The 22946-nt window shown below is 40.5% G+C and overlaps 1 protein-coding gene across 1 annotated transcript in view; it reads left to right on the top strand.

Moving 5' to 3' along the window:
* The first annotated feature begins 4282 nt into the window (after positions 1–4282).
* Positions 4283–22946, top strand: part of ARHGAP29 (Rho GTPase activating protein 29) — a 105015-nt gene continuing 86351 nt past the window's right edge. Inside the window, exons 1-2 of the mRNA XM_070746514.1 lie at positions 4283–4551; positions 9214–9536. Of these exons, the coding sequence (XP_070602615.1) occupies positions 9284–9536 (253 nt within the window). The 5' untranslated portion in view covers positions 4283–4551; positions 9214–9283. The remainder of the gene's footprint in view (positions 4552–9213; positions 9537–22946) is intronic.

Raw genomic sequence — 22946 nt, 5'->3', positions numbered from 1 at the left:
ATTTCTGCATGTTTTAGCTATACTGTATTTACATTTTGCAACAATGGGATAGTCATCTACCGAGGAGTTTACTATTTCTCTTATCTGAAATATAATGATTTTTCTTTTTGGAATAAGTTGTATAGCGTTTGGTATATAAATACATTAAAAAGTAAAGGAAATGAACAAACAATAGAAATCAGATGTATTTAATCAGATGTGCTTGCAGAATATATTCGATTGCACAGCAAATTTCATGGAAAGAAAATGAATTATGAAAAGTCTGCTGCAAAAGAACTCAACAATAACGGGAATGTTTACAGGAGTAAAGGGTAGTTTTCCCCATCTCTTCTTTGCTAATAAATCAGAAATTCTTCTGGGGAGTGAAACCAAATTGTTGTGCAAAAGCGGAGAGAAGATTCCTTTCATATTTCTTGCTGTGCTCCACATAAAGCATTATTCTTGACAAGCAGCAGATTCATGAGACCAGTAACTTTTTAAAAAAAAACAATTATTGTTGAAAGCTTCAATTTAGCAGAAAATCTGGTCATTGTTCATCTTTGGGGAGGGCAAATCCAAAGAAGACCTCCTCAGATGGCTGGGCAAACTTTCATGCACTATAATTAGATGTTACCTACCGCAATGGCTGGTAAATTTATATCACCATTGGCTAACTCCAGGTTCAAGAGGAATATATCCTCAGGTTGTAGCCTCCAACATGTAATCAAAATATGATAATACTTTTGCAGAATGTGGCAAAAGGAGAGGCAACAGGAATATAAACATTCGAAATGTAATCCTCACATAGCATAGAGATTTTTTAAAATGGAAGTATGTTTATATATTTGCATTAGAAAATAGTCTTACTTGATGGACATTACCCTTGTGTTTCTTTTACTATGAAGCCTACCTAAATACTGGTGATTTAATTTTCATGACAAAATAAAATGCTGACTTTCGAATAATTTCTTGGAATATTTTTATTGTGAGGGTCACCTAACCTAACAAATAATTAAATTTTGCATTTTACTGTATTTAAATAGCCTTTGTTATTTTGGTAGCTATGCTGTAGAGGCAGTGGTGGAATAAGAGTATAAAGGTGGAGACCCTCTGGTCCTCCAGATGTTGCAAAGCTAAACCCAAAAAAATCCTAGCCAGCATGGCTGATGGTGAAGGAGTTGAAATATACTGCTCAAAAAAATAAAATAAAGGGAACACTCAAATAACACATCCTAGATCTGAATGTATGAAATATTATCATTGAACACTTTGTTCTGTACGAAGTTGAATGTGCATAACAGCATGTGAAATTGATTGTCAATCAGTGTTGCTTCCTAAGTGGACAGTTTGATTTCACAGAAGTTTGATTTACTTTGAGTTATATTGTGTTGTTTAAGTGTTCCTTTTATTTTTTTGAGCAGTGTATGTTGCTCAACATTCCTGATCTGCATGAGCTTTCTCTATCTCGAGAAAAATGAAACAGTTGAGGACATTTGCAACCTGTCTGGAAGCACCCAATTTCAGGTCCTTTTTCCAGTTGGATAGCATGATTTCAAGAGCATACCATTTTGACTGCATTTAATTCTGTCCTACAAATGATATGCCTTTATCCGTCAGCACTTTTCGAAATGACCTTTTCCACCTTAAGCTAATGCTAAATTGGCCCCAGACTTCAAGCCCATTCTTCTTGGGGGATTTAATAAATCTCCTCAGTAGCTGTGCCCATCTTGTAAAACAACATACCCCCCTTGAGATCTGTGAACTCCAACCCTCCTCGTTAAAACCTGCTCCCACAGCCCTGTTCTTTACTTTGACCTATCAGCACAGCTACGTCTGAGCACAAATTTAGTAATCTTTTGAAGGTAGGGTACATGCTGAAGCAGAATTTTATTTTAATAAAAGTTTCAGATGTTGTAGATGCCTCCATGACAGTGATGGCGAACCTTTTTTTCCTTGAATGCTGAAAGAGCGTCGGCACACAGTATTGCACAAGCCTGAGTGCCCAAACCCATAATTCAATGCCTGGGGAGGGTGAAAACTGCTTCCCTCACCCCCCCAGAGGCCCTCTGGAAGCCGGAAATGGCCAGTTTCCCAACTTCTGATGGGCCCAGTAGGCTCGTGTTTTGACCTCCCCAGTCTCCAAAGGCTTCCCTGGAGCCACAGGGGGGTAAAAACAAGCCCCCCATCCCTCCAGAAGCTCCCTGGAAGCCAAAAATGCCCTCCCAGAGCCTCTGTGTGAGCCAAAAATCAGCTGGCCAGCACACACATGCATGTTGGAGATGAACTAGGGCAACAGCTCGTGTGCCAGCAGATATGGCTCCGCATGCTACCTGTGGCACCCGTGCCATAGGTTCGCCATCACTGCTTATGATGTTTGACAGTAGTGAAAGCAATAGCATTTAGACTTATATACCGCTTCACAATGCTTTGCAACCCTCTCTAGGCAGTTTACAGAGTCAGCATATTGCCTCCAATAATCTGGGTCCTCATTTTATCGACCTTGGTAGGATGGAAGGATGAGTCAACCTTGAGCCGATGAGCATCGAGCTGCTGGCAGTCGGCAGAATTAGCCTGCCATATGGCATTCGAATTGCTGGAAGAAGCAAGCTCTCCTTCCTGGTTTAAATCAACCTTCTGTACAGCACAACACTTGTACTCTTTGAAGAGAGTCCTAATCCTGATTTTTAAGTAGATTAACTAGATAAATCTTAGTGCTAAGCCTGTGCATAAAAATCAAAAGTAGCATTCTTTCAAAAGAGCATTGTATTTGTGTTTACAAGGACTCCTTGAAAAACAGTCTGACAGTTGATTTGAAAAGAGCTGATCAGATTTTGCAAAGGCAGGTTCCTTTATGGAAACCCAGATGGATATCCCATCTTTGGTGCAAAACAGCTATGGACCAATTAAGGAGAAGCAGCATGTTCAGAAAAGTTGAAAATGATAAATGGGAACTGGAGCAGACCCCAATCTCTGACCAAGTCAGCAACTACATGGTCAGTGAAGCATGTCCGATTGCACCCAAGCCGGACATTGTGACAGGGAAAGAAAAGAAGAAAAACCCCGACTCAGGATGACTTTAAGCTGCTTCTGATACCCGGCAGGGGATTAGTCAAAGCCAATGTCATGTGGCCATGGAAGGCAAAATGTTATTAAGGGACATTTGTTCTCCAGTTAGGGGTGATGAAGGATGAACGCGTGGAACTTGAAATGCCTGATTAATTTATGACATTTCTGATCTGCCACAAAGAAATCAGCCAAGCACTATAAAACGCAGGGTTGCAGTTTTAGAAAGATAGGCCGGGCTCTTCTGCAGAAGTTGATCATGAATATTTCTGGATTTTGGGGAGTCGTGGGGAGATTGAAAGAGTTAGCTGGTCTGCAGGGAAGATGCTTTGGACATTCTCCAAACAAATAAATGGCGGTACCACAATATTTTAATTTCCAAACGTGGGGAAGGAGGAGGGAAGAGATGAAGCTTGAAGATCATGAGCAAAAGTTTATATATATACATTTGTTTTCGTAGATTTTCGTAGACATATGTATGTAGATTGTTGTGAGTTCGCGTTTTGAATGTCTTTGCAACATTTCGAGGAAATCACATTCGCCATCATCAGGCTGAAGTTACTGGCTTCATGCTGTTTTGAGTATGCAGCACAAAGCCAATAATTCTCACAACAATCTACACACACACACACTGCTCAGAAAATAAAGGGAACACTTAAACAACACAATATAACTCCAAGTAAATCAAACTTCTGTGAAATCAAACTGTCCACTTAGGAAGCAACACTGATTGACAATCAATTCCACGTGCTGTTGTGCACATTCAACTTTGCACAGAACAAAGTATTCAATGAGAATATTTCATACATTCATATCTAGGATGAGTTATTTCAGGGTTCCCTTTATTTATTTTTTTAGCAGTATACTGAAAGTTCATGCACCACAAAAACCGAACAGGGTGGTTTTTGCATCAGCCGCAGCACCCAAACGTGCTCTCTCCGCTCAGTTTGCATTACTGAGGAGGAACGAACGATTCTCCCCGCCACCCCGACGCGTTTTCGTTACTTATAACGCGGGCAGCCTCTTTTTTTCGGACCCGCGGATCGACGAGGCTCCTGACAATTGTGCAAACCTAGGAACGGAAACAACAACAACGCCGCCGCGAGACCCGCCAAGCGATCCTCTCCGACCGAAAAGCAAAAAAGCCTCTGACGTCTCCGCCCCGCCGTACCTGCTTTTATTTTTTTTTTGCACAAAGCCATGCCCCCCGCGGGGTGGAAAGTACCCAATGGGAGACATCGTGTAGGGCGGGACTAGAGAGATTGTGTGTGAGGGAGAGAGAGACTGAGGAGGGTGGGTGGTGGTGGTGGTAGTGGCGGCGTTGGCCAGTCCGGGAAGGGCATTTTTGTGAAGGGAGGGCGCTTTTTTTTTTTGAGGAAAAGGTTTGAGTTTCAATGGACGAAGGGGAGGCGGCGGCTTCTGACGCCGCTCGCCTCGCCCGCAGTTCCGAAGGCGACGATGCCTTCCGAGCCGGCTATAGAACCTCCTTCTCCACAGCCGTTCTATCGGGTAAGTGGGAACCGAGTGGGCGCGTGGCGGTGGCGCGGGGGGCGGGCGGGGGGCGGAGAGAGAATATTTCGCCCAACGTCTCGCTGTCAACCGTCCTTTTTTTCGCAACGGCGGCGCAGACCGAGAGTGCGAGCCTGTGGGAGCAGTTGGCTAACCTCCTTCTTGTGGCCTCGCAGAGTCGGGCGTCCTTTGCGTCTCAAGTCGGTCAGCAGCCGGTTTTCGGAAGAAGAGCCTTTTCCCCCCCGTTCGCTGTTTGTTCGGGGGCTTGTTGTTTTTTAAAACCGCCCCACTCCGCGTTAAAGGAAAGGGGCGTATTCCCAGTTCCCTGTTTTTTCCGCCCTTGGCCGCCTGTTGAGTTTACCTGATAAAAAGTTTCTTGCTCGTCTTCCCCACCACCACCTCCCCTCCCTCCCTCCCTCCCCCCCCCCCTCCCCCCCTCCCTGTTTGTCCCCTTTCGGCTTCGTTTAAAACCCAGAATTTCCATCTCAGTTGAGAGGTGAGGAAAACGTGCCGTTTGGCAGCTGACTGACTGCACTTGCACGGGCCGGGGCAGGAAAGCCCTACACGGCCTGCGGGCGCCTGAGAAAGGGGGGGGGGGGGAGCCCAGGGAATTAAAAAAGGGGGGGAGACAGTGAATTTTGGAGAGGGCGAACGTGTGTGTGTGTGTTTTTGTGTGCGCGCCCGTCCACCCCGCGAGGAATGCTAGCTATTTCTTTGAAGGGGCGGGTGAGCAGCCAAGGCGCCTCCTTTTTCCCTCGCTGAAACCGGGAGAGGGTTTTTTTTTTTTTTACTCCTCGCTCCCTCCGTGTGTGTATATATATTTGTCAACAGCTATAACTCTTCCTTGCCCCTCTCTCTCTCTCTGTTGTCCTTCGTTGGATTAAAAGGCCCCCGCTGTCCGACTCCCCCTCCTTTGTAAACCCTGCCAGAGGTTTCCTCCGTCTTAACTTTGAGAAACTTTTGGGTTGCCTTCTGAAATCCGCCTCTACTTCTGCTTTTTTTTTCTTGTTCAAAAGTGACTGTGATTATGAGAACTGGGAAGTGAGCTTGTGCTTTTGGCCCAGAGGCCCCGCAAACGCTTAATTCTAAGTGAACGTGGGGAGATAAATGGGTCCTATAAACTGATAAGACCTTATTATGACTTTGGAAGGAATGGAGGCTCCCCCCACTTAGGGGCGGTAGTTTCTGGATGATGAAATGTAAGAGGGATTTCCCCCCCTCCCTCCCAAAATATACAGATTAGGGCTTTAACCAGCTAAGGAAAGGATTTATACTGTTTTAAAAAAAGTAGTTTATGGTAGTTGCTGTCCTTAGAAAAAAAGTTATCTAATAGTGTGTAATAGAGGTAAGAGCTGTTCAGGAATTTCTAAAGGGTGTTTGTGGATCTTTAAAAGTGGCCTTTTATAAGGTGGGTTGGAGAGCAAGTTTCAATTAACAAGTATGAGAGGAAGCGTTTTTACATATTTTAAAAATGAGCCTGATTCTAAATAGGACCTGCATATTTAGGATACAAAAACCACAAGAGCTATCTGTGTTCAGCAAGTTTTGCTTGTCTTGCTAGTAGTCATTAAATTTTAAAAGAGGGAAATAGTTAAGTGGAAGAATAAGACTGCAGAATATTATTTGGGCTTTGAAAACACATATAGGAAGTTAAGAGTTTTTGCGTACTATAGTTTAAAGAGAGCTCATTTCCATCATCTTTCCATAAAGTGCATAGGATATGATGTTGACACATGGCATTTTTTTAATATATTAGGGAATGATACCATGCGTATGCCTAAGATTAAAGAAGTGGAAAGGGTTCAGAATTTTTTTCTTTTTTCAGGGAATGCAAATCTATATGTTCAAATATTAGTTGGAAAGTATTTGAAACTTCTATTTAAGCCTTTCTCTTTATTATATATCCCCTAAGTATTTTAACTGAATTGTAATTTAAAACAACACCTTAATAAGAACATAGGAAGAGCCATGCTGAATCAGGCCAAAACCCATAGAGTCCAGCATTCTGTGTCACACACAGTGACCCACCACCTCTTTCTTGAGCAGAAAAAGAAGGCAAAGCCCTCCCTTTCCCTTGACCCCCAGCAAATGGTACTCAAGGGAATCCTGCCTGCCTCAACCAACATAGAAGCAGCACATGGACATCCGTTTCAAAAAAATCTCAAAAATCCCTCATAAAATTGAGAGATTGGCATATTGAATCATTATACTTATATTTAATTTGTTGCTTACTTAAACCAAAACAAACTGAATGTCTTAAAATAAGATTTGTAATCAATGTTCCCTCTAATTTTTTTCTGGTGTGGGCAGAAAAGTATAGTGTCTGAGCGGCAGTCCCTTTGGGACTGGGCGGCATAGAAGTATAAATAAATAAATAAATAAATAAATAAATAAATAAATAAATAAATAAATAAATAAATAAATAAGAAAAAAATCCCTTATTTTTTATTAAAAGAAATTAATGATAAAATAAAACAAAATCAAAATCTATTACTATTATTACTATCTTCTCCTCTTTTTCAATCCCTGTCTCCTCCCCCCTTGTGTGTGTGGTGTGTGTGTGTGTGAACTCTTGTACCATTTCCAAGTAACAGGTGAGCTATTGGAAATGGTTCAAGAGTTCACACACACAAACGGCTGGGGGCTTTTTTCCTCTCTTATTATTTGGGTGCTTTTTACCATATGCTTTAAATCAAGGGTCACTTCTCTCTCTTTCTCTCTCCCCCTCTTTCTCTCTTTCTCTCTTTCTCACTTTCTCCCTCCCTCTTTCTATGTCGCTCTGTATGTAGTTCTCTCTCTCTCTCTCACTCTTTCTTGTTTTCTTTCTCTCTCTTTATTGCTTTCTCTCTCTCTTTCTTTCTATCTCTCTTGCTTTCTTTTGTTCTCTCTCTTGCCATCTCTCCCCCCTTTCTCTCTCTCTTTCTCACTTACTTTCTCTCTCCCTCTCTCTCTCTGTCAGCGAGGGGCTGCGAGAGCGCTTTCTCCAAGCGCTTCGGGAACGCCTGCCCTGCCTCTACTGCAGCCCCCTTGCTGAAAGTCCGGGATGAAAGTGCTCCCAGCGAGGGGGCTGCGAGAGGGGCGGGGCGGGCATTCCTGAAGCGCACGGAGAAAACCCTCTCTCGCAGCCCCCTGGCTGGGAGCACGGATGAGAAGGAGAAGAAGCCGCAGCCACCGCCGCGGGAGAAGTTGTGTCCCAAGGCAGGAGGCGAAGGAGGAGGAGAGGGGGCGGATCTGGTGGGCGGGGCGCAGCACCAAGAGGCCAGGGGTGCGAGGGGGCCGGAGGCACCGTGGGGAGGCAGGGACGGCGCGGCTCCCTTTCCTTCTACTGCCGGCGCCTCCCCGCCTGCGCGGGCTGGCAGGGGGATGGGGAGTGCGTGCCCGTGGAAAAGGGTGCGCGGGGGGTATTTTGGGGCGTGTGCGTGCTCACAGGCGCAGCCTACGGGGAACAGTGTTTGTAATTAGCTATATAGTAAAAACAAAAAATATCTATTATTATAATGTGTCTTAAATTCTATTTATAAGCTCGAAGGTGTTCATAGGAGTGAATTGAATCGCATTGGAAATGAGAGAAATCATGGTTTAAATATTTAGAATTTTTACTTTCATGAAATCTACAATGTTGGGCTTTTGCAGGTGCTTCAAGTTACCATTTGAATGAGAATTTATTTGAGATACAGTAATACCTCGTCTTACGAACCTAATTGGTTCCCGGGGGGAGGTTCGTAAGGCAAAAAGTTACCATTGGAATGAGAATTTATTTGAGATACAGTAATACCTCGTCTTACGAACCTAATTGGTTCCCGGGGGGAGGTTCGTAAGGCAAAAAGCCAATAGGGAATTCCATGGGCGGAGCTTTGATGTCACAAAGATGTCCTTCCTGGAGTCCATGTTTTGACCGGCCAGGAAGGACGTCTTTGTGACGTCAAAGCTCCGCCCATGGAATTCCCTATTGGGACTCCCCACCTCCTTTCCAGCCTCCTGACTGGCCCGACAGCTCCGCGGCTCTTTTGAAAAGCTAACAGCCAGGCGGCGGGGCTTCTCAGCGTCCTCCTGAACCCGAATGCCGACCCCGAACTTTTGCTGAACTTCTGGGTTCGGCGTTCAGAAGAACGCCGAGAAGACCCCCAGCTGTTCCAAAAGGCGACAGCTGGGTGGCAGGGCTTCTCGGCGGCCTCCCAAATGCCGAACCCAGAAGTTCGGCAAAAGTTTGGGTTTGGCGTTTGGGTTCGGGAGGACACCGAGAAGCCCCCCGGCTGTTTCAAAAAGCAACAGCCGGATGGCGGGGCTTCTCGGCGGTGGCGGGTTCGTAAGACGGAAAAAGTTCGGAAGAAGAGGCAAAAAATTTCCGAACCCCAGGTTCGTATCTCGGATTGTTCGTGTGACGAGGGGTTCGTATCACGAGGTACCACTGTACGCTTTTTAAAATTGTAATTTTAGAAATATTTATACTTAGATGTTGAAACAAGTTTAAAATGTAAATTGGATACCAACAATTCTGTCAAAATTTAAAATGGCACTATTCATCTTGAACTGAAAAAGTATTTTCCAATATTGGAAAAAGTTTACCAATAATGCAGCTTTTGAATAATGTTCAAAATAATTTTTATTCTTATTTTTGTTTTTACAGCTGGCTCAAGTTTGTTTTTGTTTTTCTTTTCTCAGATCTTTGTTGCTTGGCAGAGTACCACTGAAAGTTAGCTGTGGAAATTTCAAAAGCTCTGCAGTAGCTGGGATGTTGCGACAGAATGGTGACAGCAACAAGCATGGTTTAGGATTAACTGAACTGTCTACCTCCTTCCCCATCTCTAGTACAGGAACCTCTGGGATGGGGCGCAGTATCAAAAGTAGTTTTCTGAGCAATATTAGCTCAAACATTAACAACTATAACAGCATGATTGTGGATCCAGTGTATATCCTGCAGATGGTGACCGATGTCAGAAAATTTGCGGATGCTTTACTGCATTTGAGAGAAGCCATTAATTCAGGTGTGTCAGATGCTTCTTGGTAACTTTACATTATATATACAGTACTTGTAGCAAAGTATTTAGTTAAATATGACTCTAGGAATATTAAGTTGGAACAGTAAACTTCTCTTGAGTATGTTTGTAATTTACAGGAAATTGTGGCTTTTACTTTGCTAACTTCCTGTGTGAAATATTGCATAGGAACTGAAAGTCAGCAATGAAGGTTTTGATTTAAATGGATTTCTCATTGCTACTTTAGCTTAGTAATACTTTCAAGTATGAATGGCTTTCCCTTATTGTTTTGACAGCTTTGACATTTTACTAGAACTTACTTTCTTAAAATGAACTACCTTTTCAAATCAAAATTGGATAAGACATTTTTGCCTCTTACTGCCAACATATGGAAACAGCAAATGCCTTTTAACTGTGTTCTTAGAGAGAAGTAGCTTATTATTTTGCTATGCAGAAAGGAAGGATTTCGTACAGTTTGGGCACAATGCTAAGATGTAATTTAATAGCACTTACAGACTGGATTATTAGAAAGATTTCTTTTTTAATTTTGAACAATATAAAATATTTTAGCCAGTTATTTCTATTCTACTTAGTCATCTTATGTAAGATGTAATAAATTATGTATTAAAGCATCTGTAAGTACTGAGATATGTTTTCCTGTCAAATAAGTCATAGAAACATGACGGCAGAAAAAGACCTCATCGTCCATCTAGTCTGCCCTTATACTATTTCCTGTATTTCTTGTCAAGAAAGCTGGTTAGTTAAATGCACTCTTTATATGAAAAGATTAAAACAAGCTGTTGAGGAATAAATTTGTGTCTCGATGAGACTTTCAGATTGAAATACCTTATATTCTTTGCAAAGTAATTAATGTCTTTTAAACTGAACAATGTATGTATTTCCTAAAAATATAACCCCTTCATACAGCATGATCTAACAGGATTGTGATGGGAAAAATAGAGTATTTTGTTGCTTTGTATTATATATAAAAGGTCAGATAAAAATATAATAGATCATATGTAGTTTGAAATAATTATTAGTGACTGAAAATTTATTTTGAGCTGTTAACAAATTGACTTTATTGATACAATTGTCAATAGACAAATACAACCTCAAAATACATTTGTACATTAAGTTATACAGTATATAACTACCGGTAATAGCTTTTAAACCTCAGTGGATGGGGTTTAAATAACAAAGCAAATAAAATCCTCATTTCTTCAAATGGCATCTGATTCATATCACAACATTTGATATCAATTGCTTACTATAGTTCTTGCCTGTTACTCTAGATGTGGTGAACATTGATGACTGTGTTTTTAAATTAAAATTTTAATTTACACCTTAAGCAACTTGATGGCACTATCCTTAAAAATATTGTAGAGGTTGTATATTAGTGAAATAATTAATAGTTTCACTGAATAGGGAAGAACTGTTAACAAAAGATCTAGTAAGTTTTAACTATGCCTTCAGAATTACTGGGGGGGGGGGACTTGTAACAAATAGGCACCTTGCAATTTGGGAAGATGTTACATTTTCAAGAAAAAAGTCTTCATGCTGAGGTGAGAATCATAATCAAGTATGAATTTTCCCTGGAACCTTTGGGCAAATCTGACTGTTGCGTATTATATGATTTTGAATGGTTTTGATTATGATCCTTTATATTCAGCTCAATTAAAAATCCTCTTACAAGATACATTAGTACAAAAGGGATTATCTTCTGTGTCTACTAATGGCAAAAAGTCAACAATATAATAATACATGAAATAACTTGAAGTCTGTTTTGTGCTAATACTGATATAGTAATATGAGACTGAGTTGCAGTTAGCGATTTCTTTTTCATTCTGTGTAGCTGCAAAAAATTAATTCATAGGATTTAATTTGAATGCCATTAAATATAATAAAAATGCTTGAAATCTTGATTTTTGGTAGGCTTATTTCAGATTAACTATAATAAATATTAAGCATAATTTGATGAAATGGATACTATGAGAAGTTACAATTAAGCAAAAATAGAAGCAAACATTTCTGAGCATTTCATTATGAGTTGCAGTGATACAGTAGTTAGAGAGTGCACTACTGCTGATTGTCGGCTGACTGCAATTTGGCAGTTCAAATCTCACCAGGCTCAAGGTTGACTCAGCCTTCCATCCTTCCAAGTTGGATAAAATGAGCCAAATTATTGGGGGCAGTATGCTGACTTTGTAAACTGCACAGAGAGAACTGTATAACTATAAAGCAGTATATAAATCTAAGTGCTATTGCTATTATAATAAATAAGAAAATGGGAGTGTGCAAAGATAAAAAAATACCATTAAATTGTTTTGTTATTTAATGTAGATTTCTCCAATTGGATCCCTCTGAATACTTTAGACTACAGCTACCATTATTGTCATCATTATAAATTTAATATACTTGTAATATCAGTCTCTTCCTAATTTGTACATTTTGTGGTTCGAAATACACTGCTCAAAAAAATAAAGGGAGCACTTAAACAGCACAATATAACTCCAAGTAAATCAAACTTCTGTGAAATCAAACTGTCCACTTAGGAAGCAACACTGATTGACAGTCAATTTCACATGCTGTTGTGCACATTCAACTTTGTACAGAACAAAGTATTCAATTAGAATATTTCATACATTCAAATCTAGGATGTGTTATTTGAGTGTTCCCTTAATTTTTTTTTAGCAGTATAGTTTTTTAACATTATTCTGCAGTGCCATTTAACAAGATTAAAATTCAAAAAAATTCCTAAAGATATGCATTTTGAACTGAGAATTACATTGTGAAATTCACTATTAATGGAAGTGTAGGAAAAACTACTTCAGTAGATTTGCCTGTTTTATGCTTATATTCAAATATATATGATGATACTAACATTTTTATGTCTGTGATTTTGTTTGGTTTGATGATGGCTGCCTATACTTAACATCCTCCGCTAAAAAAGAAAAATATTGATAAATGATATTTGATTTTTAATTTGATTTACTATTACCACAATCCATTTTCATAGTATTGGATTTTGTTGGAGATGGGCCTAGTTTAGGCTGATAGCTACAAGTAGGATTATCTTTTTCTGCAATTCACTCATTCTCATATTTATGGAGAATGGAAAAAATATTCATCTCTCCATTCAATTGTTCTATAGACTATAGCAGTGATGGTGAACCTTTTTTGCCTCAAGTGCCGAAAGAGCATGGGCGCACACTATCATGCATGTGTGGGTGCCCACACCCATAATTCAATGCCTGGGAAGGGCAAAAACAGCTTCCCCTGCCTCCCGGAAGCCCTCTTTCCCAACTTCTGGTGGGCCCAATAGGCTCTGGTTTTACCCTCCCCCATCCCCCCAAACGCTCTCTGGAAGCAAAAAATGCCCTCCCAGAGCTTCTGTGTGAGCCAAAAATCAGTTGGCTGGCACACACATGAATACTGGAGCTGAGCTAGGGCAACAGCTCACCTGCCAGCAGATATGGCTCTGTGTGCCACCTGTGACACCCATGCCATAGGTTCGCCATCACTGGACTATAGGCTAAAATCCAGTAATAGATTGTCAACGCTTCTTTGGGGAGGGTGTCCTTTCTGGCTCTCTACAAGGAGGCACTTGTGCGCCTCCTTCTTAAGAAGCCTTTCCTGGACCCAGCCGTGCTTAATAACTACCGTCCCGTCTCCAACCTCCCCTTTATGGTCGATCCACAGTTAACATTGGAACATCATCTTTCGGCTGTGGCGAGGAGGGTGTTTGCACAGGCTCACCTGGTGCACCAGTTGTGGCCCTATTTGGACAGGGAATCATTGCTCACAGTCGCTTATACCCTCATCACCTCGAGGTTCGACTACTGCAACACTCTCTACATGGGGCTACCTTTGAAAAGTGTTCGGAAACTTCAGATCGTACAGAATACGGCCGCGAGAGCTATTGTAATGTTACCTAGGTTCGCCCACGTCTCTCCAACACTCCGTGGCTTGCATTGGCTGCCGATCAGTTTCCTATAAAGCCCTATATGGCATCGGGCCAGAATACCTCTGGGACTGCCTTCTGTCACACGAATCCCAATGGCCAATAAGGTCCCACAGAGTTGGCCTTCCCTGGGTCCCGTCGACTAAACAATGTCGTCTGGCGGGCCCCAGGGGAAGCCCCGGACCTCTGGAATCAACTACCCCCAGAGACCAGAACTTCCCCCACCCTCCTTGTCTTTCGTAAATTGCTTAAGACTGACCTATATCGCCAGGCATGAGGGAATTGAGACATCTCCCACAGGCTTATATAGTTTTATGCATGGTGTGCTTGTGTTGTATGGTTTTTAAATGATGGGGATTCGTCGTTCTCTCGTCGCCAGTGAAATGAAGCAGACCACACAGATATCTTGAAGACGGTTCCGTTTATTCAGCTCTCTTGCAAGTGACTTCAGCAAGGAACGCGTCTGAGCTGTCAGTGTCAAAACAGCTCTATTTATACTTTAAAGGCTCGCGCCTAAAAGAAACGGCCGTGCGTCTTAACCAATCAGACGCGACCTTGATTTATTCACATTTTAAATTGACAGAGACAGTATTTTTTACAGAATTTCTTTTTACAGACTTAACACTTTCTTTTAAAAATTAGATTTGTTACACTGTCACATTGTTGTTGTTATTGTTGTGAGCCGCCCCGAGTCTGCAGAGAGGGGTGGCCTACAAATCTTATAAATTATTATTATTATTATTAATTATTATTATTATTAATATGACATCTCTTGGAGAGATTATCACTATGTGCTACCTTCTTCAGGAAAATAGCAGGGTCTCAGTCTGCTGAATGGTAGACATTTAGTGAATGCAATTTAATGGCAGTTGCTGAGATGGCATCTTGAATTCTCTATAGCCTGTGGTTTTCTCACTTCTGTGGAGCCATTAAATATATTATTGTGAAATGAGCAGTATGTCAGATCACAGGCACTCACACATGGCACCCAATTTTAACAGTATGCATGGGGTGCTGAAAAAAAGATCAGTGCCAAAATAGTCATTTATGCCAAGATACAGAAAGGTATATTTTCCCAAACCACATTAAAATAACAAAAGGTACATACATACACAGCATATGCAGACAATCTTTGCACACGATAATCCCTCAAATATTGCTTTAAAGCATGCCAAATTTAAAGTCAGGTGAAGCAGGGAATTTATTGGCTGCCAAGAGACTTATCTATTAGCAGTAATCTACATGTGAATCCTGGATGTTTTCTTTCTTTCTTTCTTTCTTTCTTTTTTGCAAAAGTTTTTTAATTTATTACAAACATGCAATATCATATACCTTCAATCTTCAATACAGTACAACAATTCATATCTGCTTCCTTTAGGTATGCATCATTTATCTCATGTTACCTCCTTATAATTTTGGATTACAAAATAACCTGGATTACAAACATCTAGATTACAAACCTGGATTACAAAAATTATTCTCTTCTCATTTAAATTTAAAACACTGTTAACTAATACATTTCTGTGGGCTGCTTTTTCTCATCTAATAAATTTTTAGGCCATAGTGCTTCAATCATTTCCATATACAGTATCCTTACTTACTTCATGCATATTTCTTAAGCCTTGTTTATAATGTTGCCCTTTAAGAGGAAAACCCAAATTTACGTATCTTCATATCTATTCATATCAATTATTTCATACCTTATATCTAACCATAACAATAATGGGGCAAGAACAAAAGTTATACAAATTCCAAGGGCATAAATCACATTAACTTCTTTCTTTACCTATTCATTATATTGTGCCTTCCCTTCGCGTATTACTAATCTATCATTTTAAAATTAATTTTTGGCAAATCAGACATATCAAATTGTTGGCTGGTTAAAGATTTTCCCTGCAATGACTCCTCCAACCAACGGGTGGCAAACTATTATTAGTTCCACAAGCTTATTCACTTGCTTTGTATATTAATATTTAAATTTCTTGAATAATTAAAACATTTTTTTTTTAAAGTAAGTCTTCACTTTAAAAATAATTCAATAATCCACTTTAAATATCAAACATTGGGCTTTCCATTGACTTCTTCGGAAGCTTTCCACTAAAGCGCTCATTGCTAATTAGCCTCCTCCTCTCCATTTTTCCGCAACTTTAGTTCCCATTAAAAATTTAAAAAAATAAAAATAGTCCCATGTTCCTTTTTGCAACATCACTCACCAGGACAAATCTTAGATTCTCTTCTTTGTGTCTCCAGCACTTCTTCATTTCTCCTCCCATGTGTTTCCAAGCTTTCTTTGAATTGATCCTCGCATTGTGCAGTCACCACAGCTAGGACGCTTTAAAAAAGCCGATTTCACTCAAACTGGTTCTCTGGGGGTATGCCGACCCCACACCAGATTTCTGGCAATGTCCCCTTCTTCACCTTCCCTCCAGGGAGGTTCTGGCCTGGTTCCAAAGGAACCAGGACCCCTGAGCAATGGGGGATGGGATTCGGGGGTCCCCCACAGAGCGCAGGCGAGCTCCATGTTGCTATGGTGTTTGACCATGCCCCTCTTCCAAATCCAGGATGTTTTCTACAGTTGTTCTTAACTGTCAGAAAATCTAAGAACCAAGAATACTTCAGTATATCAACTTTTCTGTGTATGTAATTCTGATTTAGAGAGAGTAAACAGCAAAGCAGTACCTATTTCAAAATGACATCAGTCTGTATCTTGTAGTGGGATTCTGGTACTATAGTTAGAAATTTTTAAATGTGATAACATATTGCTGGCTACCCAATATAATATTTGTCTCCTAAACCAGAGGTCCCCAACCGCCGGTCCGCGAACCAGGACCGGGCCGTTGGGGTTTTTCAGCCGGTCCGCGGCGCCAGGGCCCCCTCGGCCTTTCCACGCTGCCCACCGCCCGCCCGATCTGCCCCCTCTGCTCCTCCGCCACCTCCTGCCTTTCACCGCAGCTCCTCCCACACCCGGAACGCACGCCCTGCCCACCTCACCTTTGCTGAGAGCACTTTCGTCCCGGGCTCTCAGCAAGGGGGTTGCAGGAGAGGCGGGGCCGGCGAAGGTGATATTCATTGTCGGGGGCGCTCGGGCGGTTGCGCGCGCTCCCTATCTCCCTGCTAGCCCACTCGGAATATTCAAAATAAGAAAAACCTTCGAATATAATAAGAATATTCAAAATAAGAAAAACCTTTGAATATTCCGAGTGGGCTAGCAGGGAGATAGGGAGCGCGCGCAACCGCCTGAGCGCCCCCGACATTGAATATCACCTTCGCCGGCCTCCGCTGAGAGAACGCCTGCCCCGTCTCTCCTGCAACCCCCTTGCTGAGAGCCCGGGATGAAAGTGCTCTCGGCAAAGGTGAGACAGGCAAGGCGTGCGCGCGTCACCGCTGAGAAGAACGGAGAGACAACGAGAGTGAGTGAGAGCAACAGACAGCAACATAGAGAGAAAGTGAGAAAGAGAGAGTGAGAGGAAGGGGGGGGAGAAAGAGATAGCAAGAGAGAGAGGACAAGAGAGAGAAAGAGCGTGAGAAAGAAAACAAGAGAGAAAGAGTGAGAGAGAGAGAAAGCAAAAGAGACAGAAAGAAAACAAGAGAGAGAAAGTGAGAAGAAGAGAGAGAAAGGGGGAGAGAGAGAGAAAGAGAGAGGGGGAGAGAGAGAAAGAGAGGGAGAGGGAGAAAGAGAGAGGGAGAGGGGAGAGATAGCAAGAGAGGGAGAGAGAGAAAGAGAGGGAAAGGGGGGAGAGATAGCAAGTGAGGGAGAGAGAGAAAGAGAGAGGGAAAGGGGGAGAGAGGGGGGAGAGAGGGAGAGAGAGAGGAGATAAAGGAAGAGGAGAGAGAGAAAGGAAGAGAAAGAAAGAAAGAGGGATAGAAAGAGAGAGAGAGAGTGAGAGATGCTCAGTGAGCCTTTCTTTGAAGTTTTCTTTCTTTCTTTCTCTTTCTTGCTTTCTTTCTTGCTCTTTTTCTTTCTCTCTTTTACCTTCCCTTCCTCTATTTCTTCTTTTCTTTCTCCTTCCTACCTTCTTCCCTCCCTCCCTCCCTCCCTCCAGTCCTTCCTCTCTCCCTTTCATAAGTTTCCTTGCTTCCTTCCTCTGTTCCTGTCCCTTCCCCCTTTCTTTCTTTCTTTCTTTCCTTCCTTCCTTCCTTTCCTCCCTCCATTTCTTGCTTTCCTTTTCCTTCCTCCCTTCTTTCCTCCCTGATTCCCTTCTTTCACTCCTTCCTCTCTTACTCTCCCCTTTCACACCTTTCCTTGCTTCCTTTGCACCCTTCTTCTGTTCCTGTCCCTTCCCTCTTTCCTTCCTTCCTTCCCACCCTCCGTCCATTCATTCACCCATTCCTCTCTTGATCGCCCCTTTTACGGCGCCGCTGACAGCTATTCCCCCCCCCCCCCGGGCCATGGAAAACTGGTCTAGCTTTAAGCCGGTCCCTGGTGCAAAAAAGGTTGGGGACCTCTGTCCTAAACCAAGCAGATCTTTTTTATTTTTGTGGGGTGGATCTATGCTATTTTTAAAAAAAATCTGTACTGTACTATTAAAATTATTGCACTATTAGATTAAAAAATCACTTTTTATCGCCGGCCACAGTCAGGAAGGAGTTGGGTGGCCTATAAATTAAATTAAACTTTGTATAATCCATGTTCATGTATTTAAACAACTATAATACAGTCTTATCAAAAAATTATAAAAAAAATAATGTGCAATATTGCAGTGGGTCAGTAAATATACAAAAACAAAATCCTGTAAATTAACTGCAATATATATTTAATTTTGATAATAATCTGTACTTCTTTGTGAAGTCTATCCAACTGATTTAAAATTATGAGCATATCCCCTCCCCACCACATATTTTGCATTCCTCCAGAACAAATGCTCACTTGTTGCTATAGTGTCAAAGATGAACAGTTGGTTAGGGGTATGTTTCTTGAGCAAGTTCATGGAGTGTTTAAATCAAATTCTGTGAAGGAAGTTTAATTTTTTCTGAATTTAAAATAGCTTGTTGTTCAGAAAAATACATCAAATTTTAAATCAAACCTAACCTATTTCTGATGCTGATGGTATTGGTTTTCCCCTATGAATGAAGTAGCATTAAACATTACCAATACAATTCCAAAGAATGTCAATAATGTTGCTTTTTTGAACAAAACATTATATGTAGAGCACTCCAATATTCCCCCCCCCCCATACCTATGGAACTTGCAATTTCTGTAAAATATAGCACAATCTGAAATATCTGTCATTCAGGATGGTCAGCTGCACCCTTGAAATTAATTTCCTGTCCGGGGGGGGGGGGGGCAATGATATGATCTGTCATTTTTAGGCAAGAAAGGAATAAATAATAAGTTTAAATATATTTAATAAAGTTGGGGGAAATACCCTTTCTTCTAATTGCAGAAAAGCTAATCCCTGTTCTGCCTTTTGTGTGAAACAATTTGTCTACTGCAGCCTATGAGAAGCAAAAAATAACCTGTACAAAGGGTGATCCTCTAACCTGAAAAAAATAATTTTACTATTTTAAATGGTGTCCTTAGAGATAACTAAAATAAACCATACTACTGAAATATATTTTATGTTCTTTCATTGGGATAAATAATAAAAATTGTACACTAACCTCTGTTTGGAAAATAAGACACTGCAAACTTGATACTCCTTAAGCATGAAGAATTGACTTTAGTACATAGGCCTATCTTATACATAATTAAAATCTGAGCATGTTTTTATCCTAACAATGATCAAGCAGTTAATTTCCTGAAAAAAAATTGTTGCCTTGAAATAGATAAATGAGTGGGAGGTAATTTTATATGTATAATTTAAAAGGCAGAATACATTTGTCCGGACCTTTGGCTTGTACAACTTCTAAGTAGCAAAGTGAGCAGGATGATAGAATATTCTACATGCTATTGACTTTCGTTCAGTGGAATTGAAGTTTTAAAAAGTTTTTTAAAACTTTTAAAATACTTTAAAACTTTGAAGTTGAGATTAGAATGAAATAATATTTTGTGATGTTTAATGTTCTTTGTAATCTTTCTTGGGTATATCAGGTGACCCTGTAAAACAAAACAGAAAAATAAATGCAAAATGGCCAGGAAATTTATATTATTGTTAAAAGGACAGCATAGCATGGAAGTACTTTTCCTCACATTTTGTTGAAAGAAAGATTAATTCAAATCTTAAGATAGAAACTATATAACAATCCTTTGTAAGTCAAGGGTGCTTTGTTATTTGTTCATTATATAATAATCTAGTGATGCCCATTTCTTAAAAATCCCTAATACTGGGTGCTTGTTAAATTCTAACTAGTGAGGTACCACTAAAGTCTTCAACAAAGATAGAATTAAATTCGTGTTAACAACCATATTTTACACCAAAATATCATAGACAACTCAAAACCTTTTAATTTAATATTGCAATTTCCCCAATTATATTCCTTCTTAGTAGGATATTTTTAAAAGAACTTAAGATATTTAACATACAGTTTTGTAGTATTAACCGCATTTTGATATCAAATATCTTAGTTCATTAAATAAATCAATTGATTGAGCTAAATCTGCAAATTCCAGAGGTTTTTAAACAGCTTCATACTAGAAATTGTTCAATTACTAGCAGTTTAATTTGCTTCCTTCAAAATGGTATGAAGTTACTTAGAAGTTAATTCTTTCATGACTCTTGATAAATACAAGAATATTAGAAGCGACCATGTAGAAGAGAAAAGAACTGAGATAACAAGTACTTAAATTGATCTGTCCATAAGCCTTTTTGAGGTAAACCCACAATCAATAGTTATAGTTTGAAAGAAGGAAAATCTTTTTTAATTTGTCATCATTTTCCATATGAGGAATGGTTGCCTCGCCAAAATGGATTTATTTTAAGCAAGAAAGTTACAAGGTTTGGGTACTAAAACTTCATTTCTATTGAACTGTATGCAAATGCTTAAATGATTTCTAAAATATATTTTTCTTTGGAAAAATAAATGAAATTTCTGATCAGCTCTATTTGAAGTGATATATACAGACTCTTGGATGGTTTATAGCATTTGATAGAGATATATAGATTATTTCCTCCAGCTGAATGTACTAATAGTATGGTTGAAAATATTAGCACTGCACCAGTGATATAGCAGAATATGAATAACTATTTTCATTATAAAATGTGTACATAGTTTTAAAATGTTCATTCAATACTTAAGTAAATATTTTAGCAATTGACATTTAAAGTAGAATTTATAAAATAACAGAGTTGGAAGAGACCTTGGAGGTCTTCCAGTCCAACCCCCTGCTTAGGCAGGAAACCCTACACTACATCAGACAAATGGTTATACATCTTCTTAAAAACTTCCAGTGTTGAAGCATTCACAACTTCTGGAGGCAAGCTGTTCAACATTAATTTTTCTAACTGTCAGGAAATTCTTCCTTAGTTCTAAGTTGCTTCTCTCCTTGATTAGTATCCACCCATTGCTTCTTGTCGTATCCTCAGGTGCTTTGGAGAATAGCTTGACTCCTTCTTTCTGGCAGCCCCTGAGATAGTGGAACATTGCTATCATATCACCCCTGGTCCTCCTTTTCATTAAACTAGACATACCCAGTTCCTGCAACAGTTCTTCATATGTTTTAGCCTTCAGTCCCTTAATCATCTTTGTTGCTCTTCTCTGCACTCTATTCTAGAGTCTCAACATCTTTTTTTTTACATCATGGCAAACAAAACTGAATGCAGTATTCCAAGTATTATAAAGTGGTATTAACACTTCACATGACCTTGAATCTATCATCTTGATTCTATAAGTAAAAGAAAGGATTAGAGAAGCAAACTTTCATAAACATTTCCTGAAAGATCAGTTCACTTCCTGAAGTTTTCTTTCTGACAATAACATGTTTGTTTAAGACTTAGACTGTTGTGATGTTCTACATAATTCCGAAACAGTGATTTCTCAGTTTTTACAAATACATTTAAGGCGACTCAGCAGATGGTAGCACTTGAGTGATCCTGTCTGGGGCAGTACTTGGATGGGAGACCACCAGTAAATCCAAAGTTACCCTGGGAAGTTAAAAAAAAGTCTCTGTATATAATACTTATATTACTGCCAAGAAAATACAGTACAGTGGTACCTCGAGATACGAGTTTAATTCGTTCCGGACCTGGGCTCTTAAGTCGAGCAGCTCTTATCTCGAACGACTTTTCCCCATAGGAATTAATGTAAATAATTTTAATTGGTTCCAGCCCTCAAAAAACTCACAAAGTTAGTCTAAATTATGCAGAAAGACATGTTTTTAATGAAGAAATGTACATGTACATATAAATGAATAATGAAGTTTCTTTCACTTAACTTGTAAACTTTCTTAAACTTTTAAATTTACATATGTTCAACTTCTCTGCCACCCAATCCTGTAGGACAGAGGTCCCCAACCCTTTTTGCACCAGGGACCGGCTTTAAGCGATCAAGAGAGGAATGGGTGAATGAATGGACGGAGGGTGGGAAGGAAGGAAGGAAAGAGGGAAGGGACAGGAACAGAGGAAGGAAGCAAGGAAACTTATGAAAGGGGAGAGTAAGAGAGGAATGAGTGAAGGGAGGGAGGGAGGGAAGAAGGTGGGAAGGAGAAAGAAAAGAAGAAATAGAGGAAGGGAAGGTAAAAGAGAGAAAGAAAAAGAGCAAGAAAGAAAGAAAGAAAGAAAGGGGGAAGGGACAGGAACAGAGGAAGGAAGCAAGGAAACTTATGAAAGGGGAGAGTAAGAGAGGAATGAGTGAAGGGAGGGAGGGAGGGAAGAAGGTGGGAAGGAGAAAGAAAAGAAGAAATAGAGGAAGGGAAGGTAAAAGAGAGAAAGAAAAAGAGCAAGAAAGAAAGAAAGAAAGAAAGAAAGAAAGGGGGAAGGGACAGGAACAGAGGAAGGAAGCAAGGAAACTTATGAAAGGGGAGAGTAAGAGAGGAATGAGTGAAGGGAGGGAGGGAGGGAAGAAGGTGGGAAGGAGAAAGAAAAGAAGAAATAGAGGAAGGGAAGGTAAAAGAGAGAAAGAAAAAGAGCAAGCAAGAAAGCTGCAAGCACCCCCCCGAGCCCCCCAGGCCGGCTGCAACCTTTTAAAACACGCGCGCCGCTTCGCAGCTGTCTCCTGAAGCCGAACGCGGAAGTTAGCGTTTGGCTTCAGGAGACAGCTCCTTGGCGCTTGTATCTCGAATTTGGGCTTGTAAGTAGAACAAAAATATCTCTCCCCTCCCAGCTCTTATCTCGAGTTGCTCTTAAGTAGAGCAGCTCTTATGTCGGGGTTCCACTGTATATAGGTCCGTGACGTTGAACTTATGCATGCGTGCCACAGGTGGCATGTGGAGCCATATTGGAGGGCATGTGAGACTTTGTCTTGTTTCAGCTCCAGCGCGCATGCGTGGGCTGGCCAGCTGATTTTCCATCTTGGGAAAGGCTGTTTTGCCCTCTGGATGCTTCAGGGAAGCTTCCCTGAAGCCCCATAGGCAAAAAAAGTTG

The sequence above is a fragment of the Erythrolamprus reginae genome, chromosome 3, assembly GCF_031021105.1.
Source record: "Erythrolamprus reginae isolate rEryReg1 chromosome 3, rEryReg1.hap1, whole genome shotgun sequence".
Classification (NCBI taxonomy): domain Eukaryota; kingdom Metazoa; phylum Chordata; class Lepidosauria; order Squamata; family Dipsadidae; genus Erythrolamprus; species Erythrolamprus reginae.
This window is presented reverse-complemented; position numbering and strand designations above follow the sequence as displayed.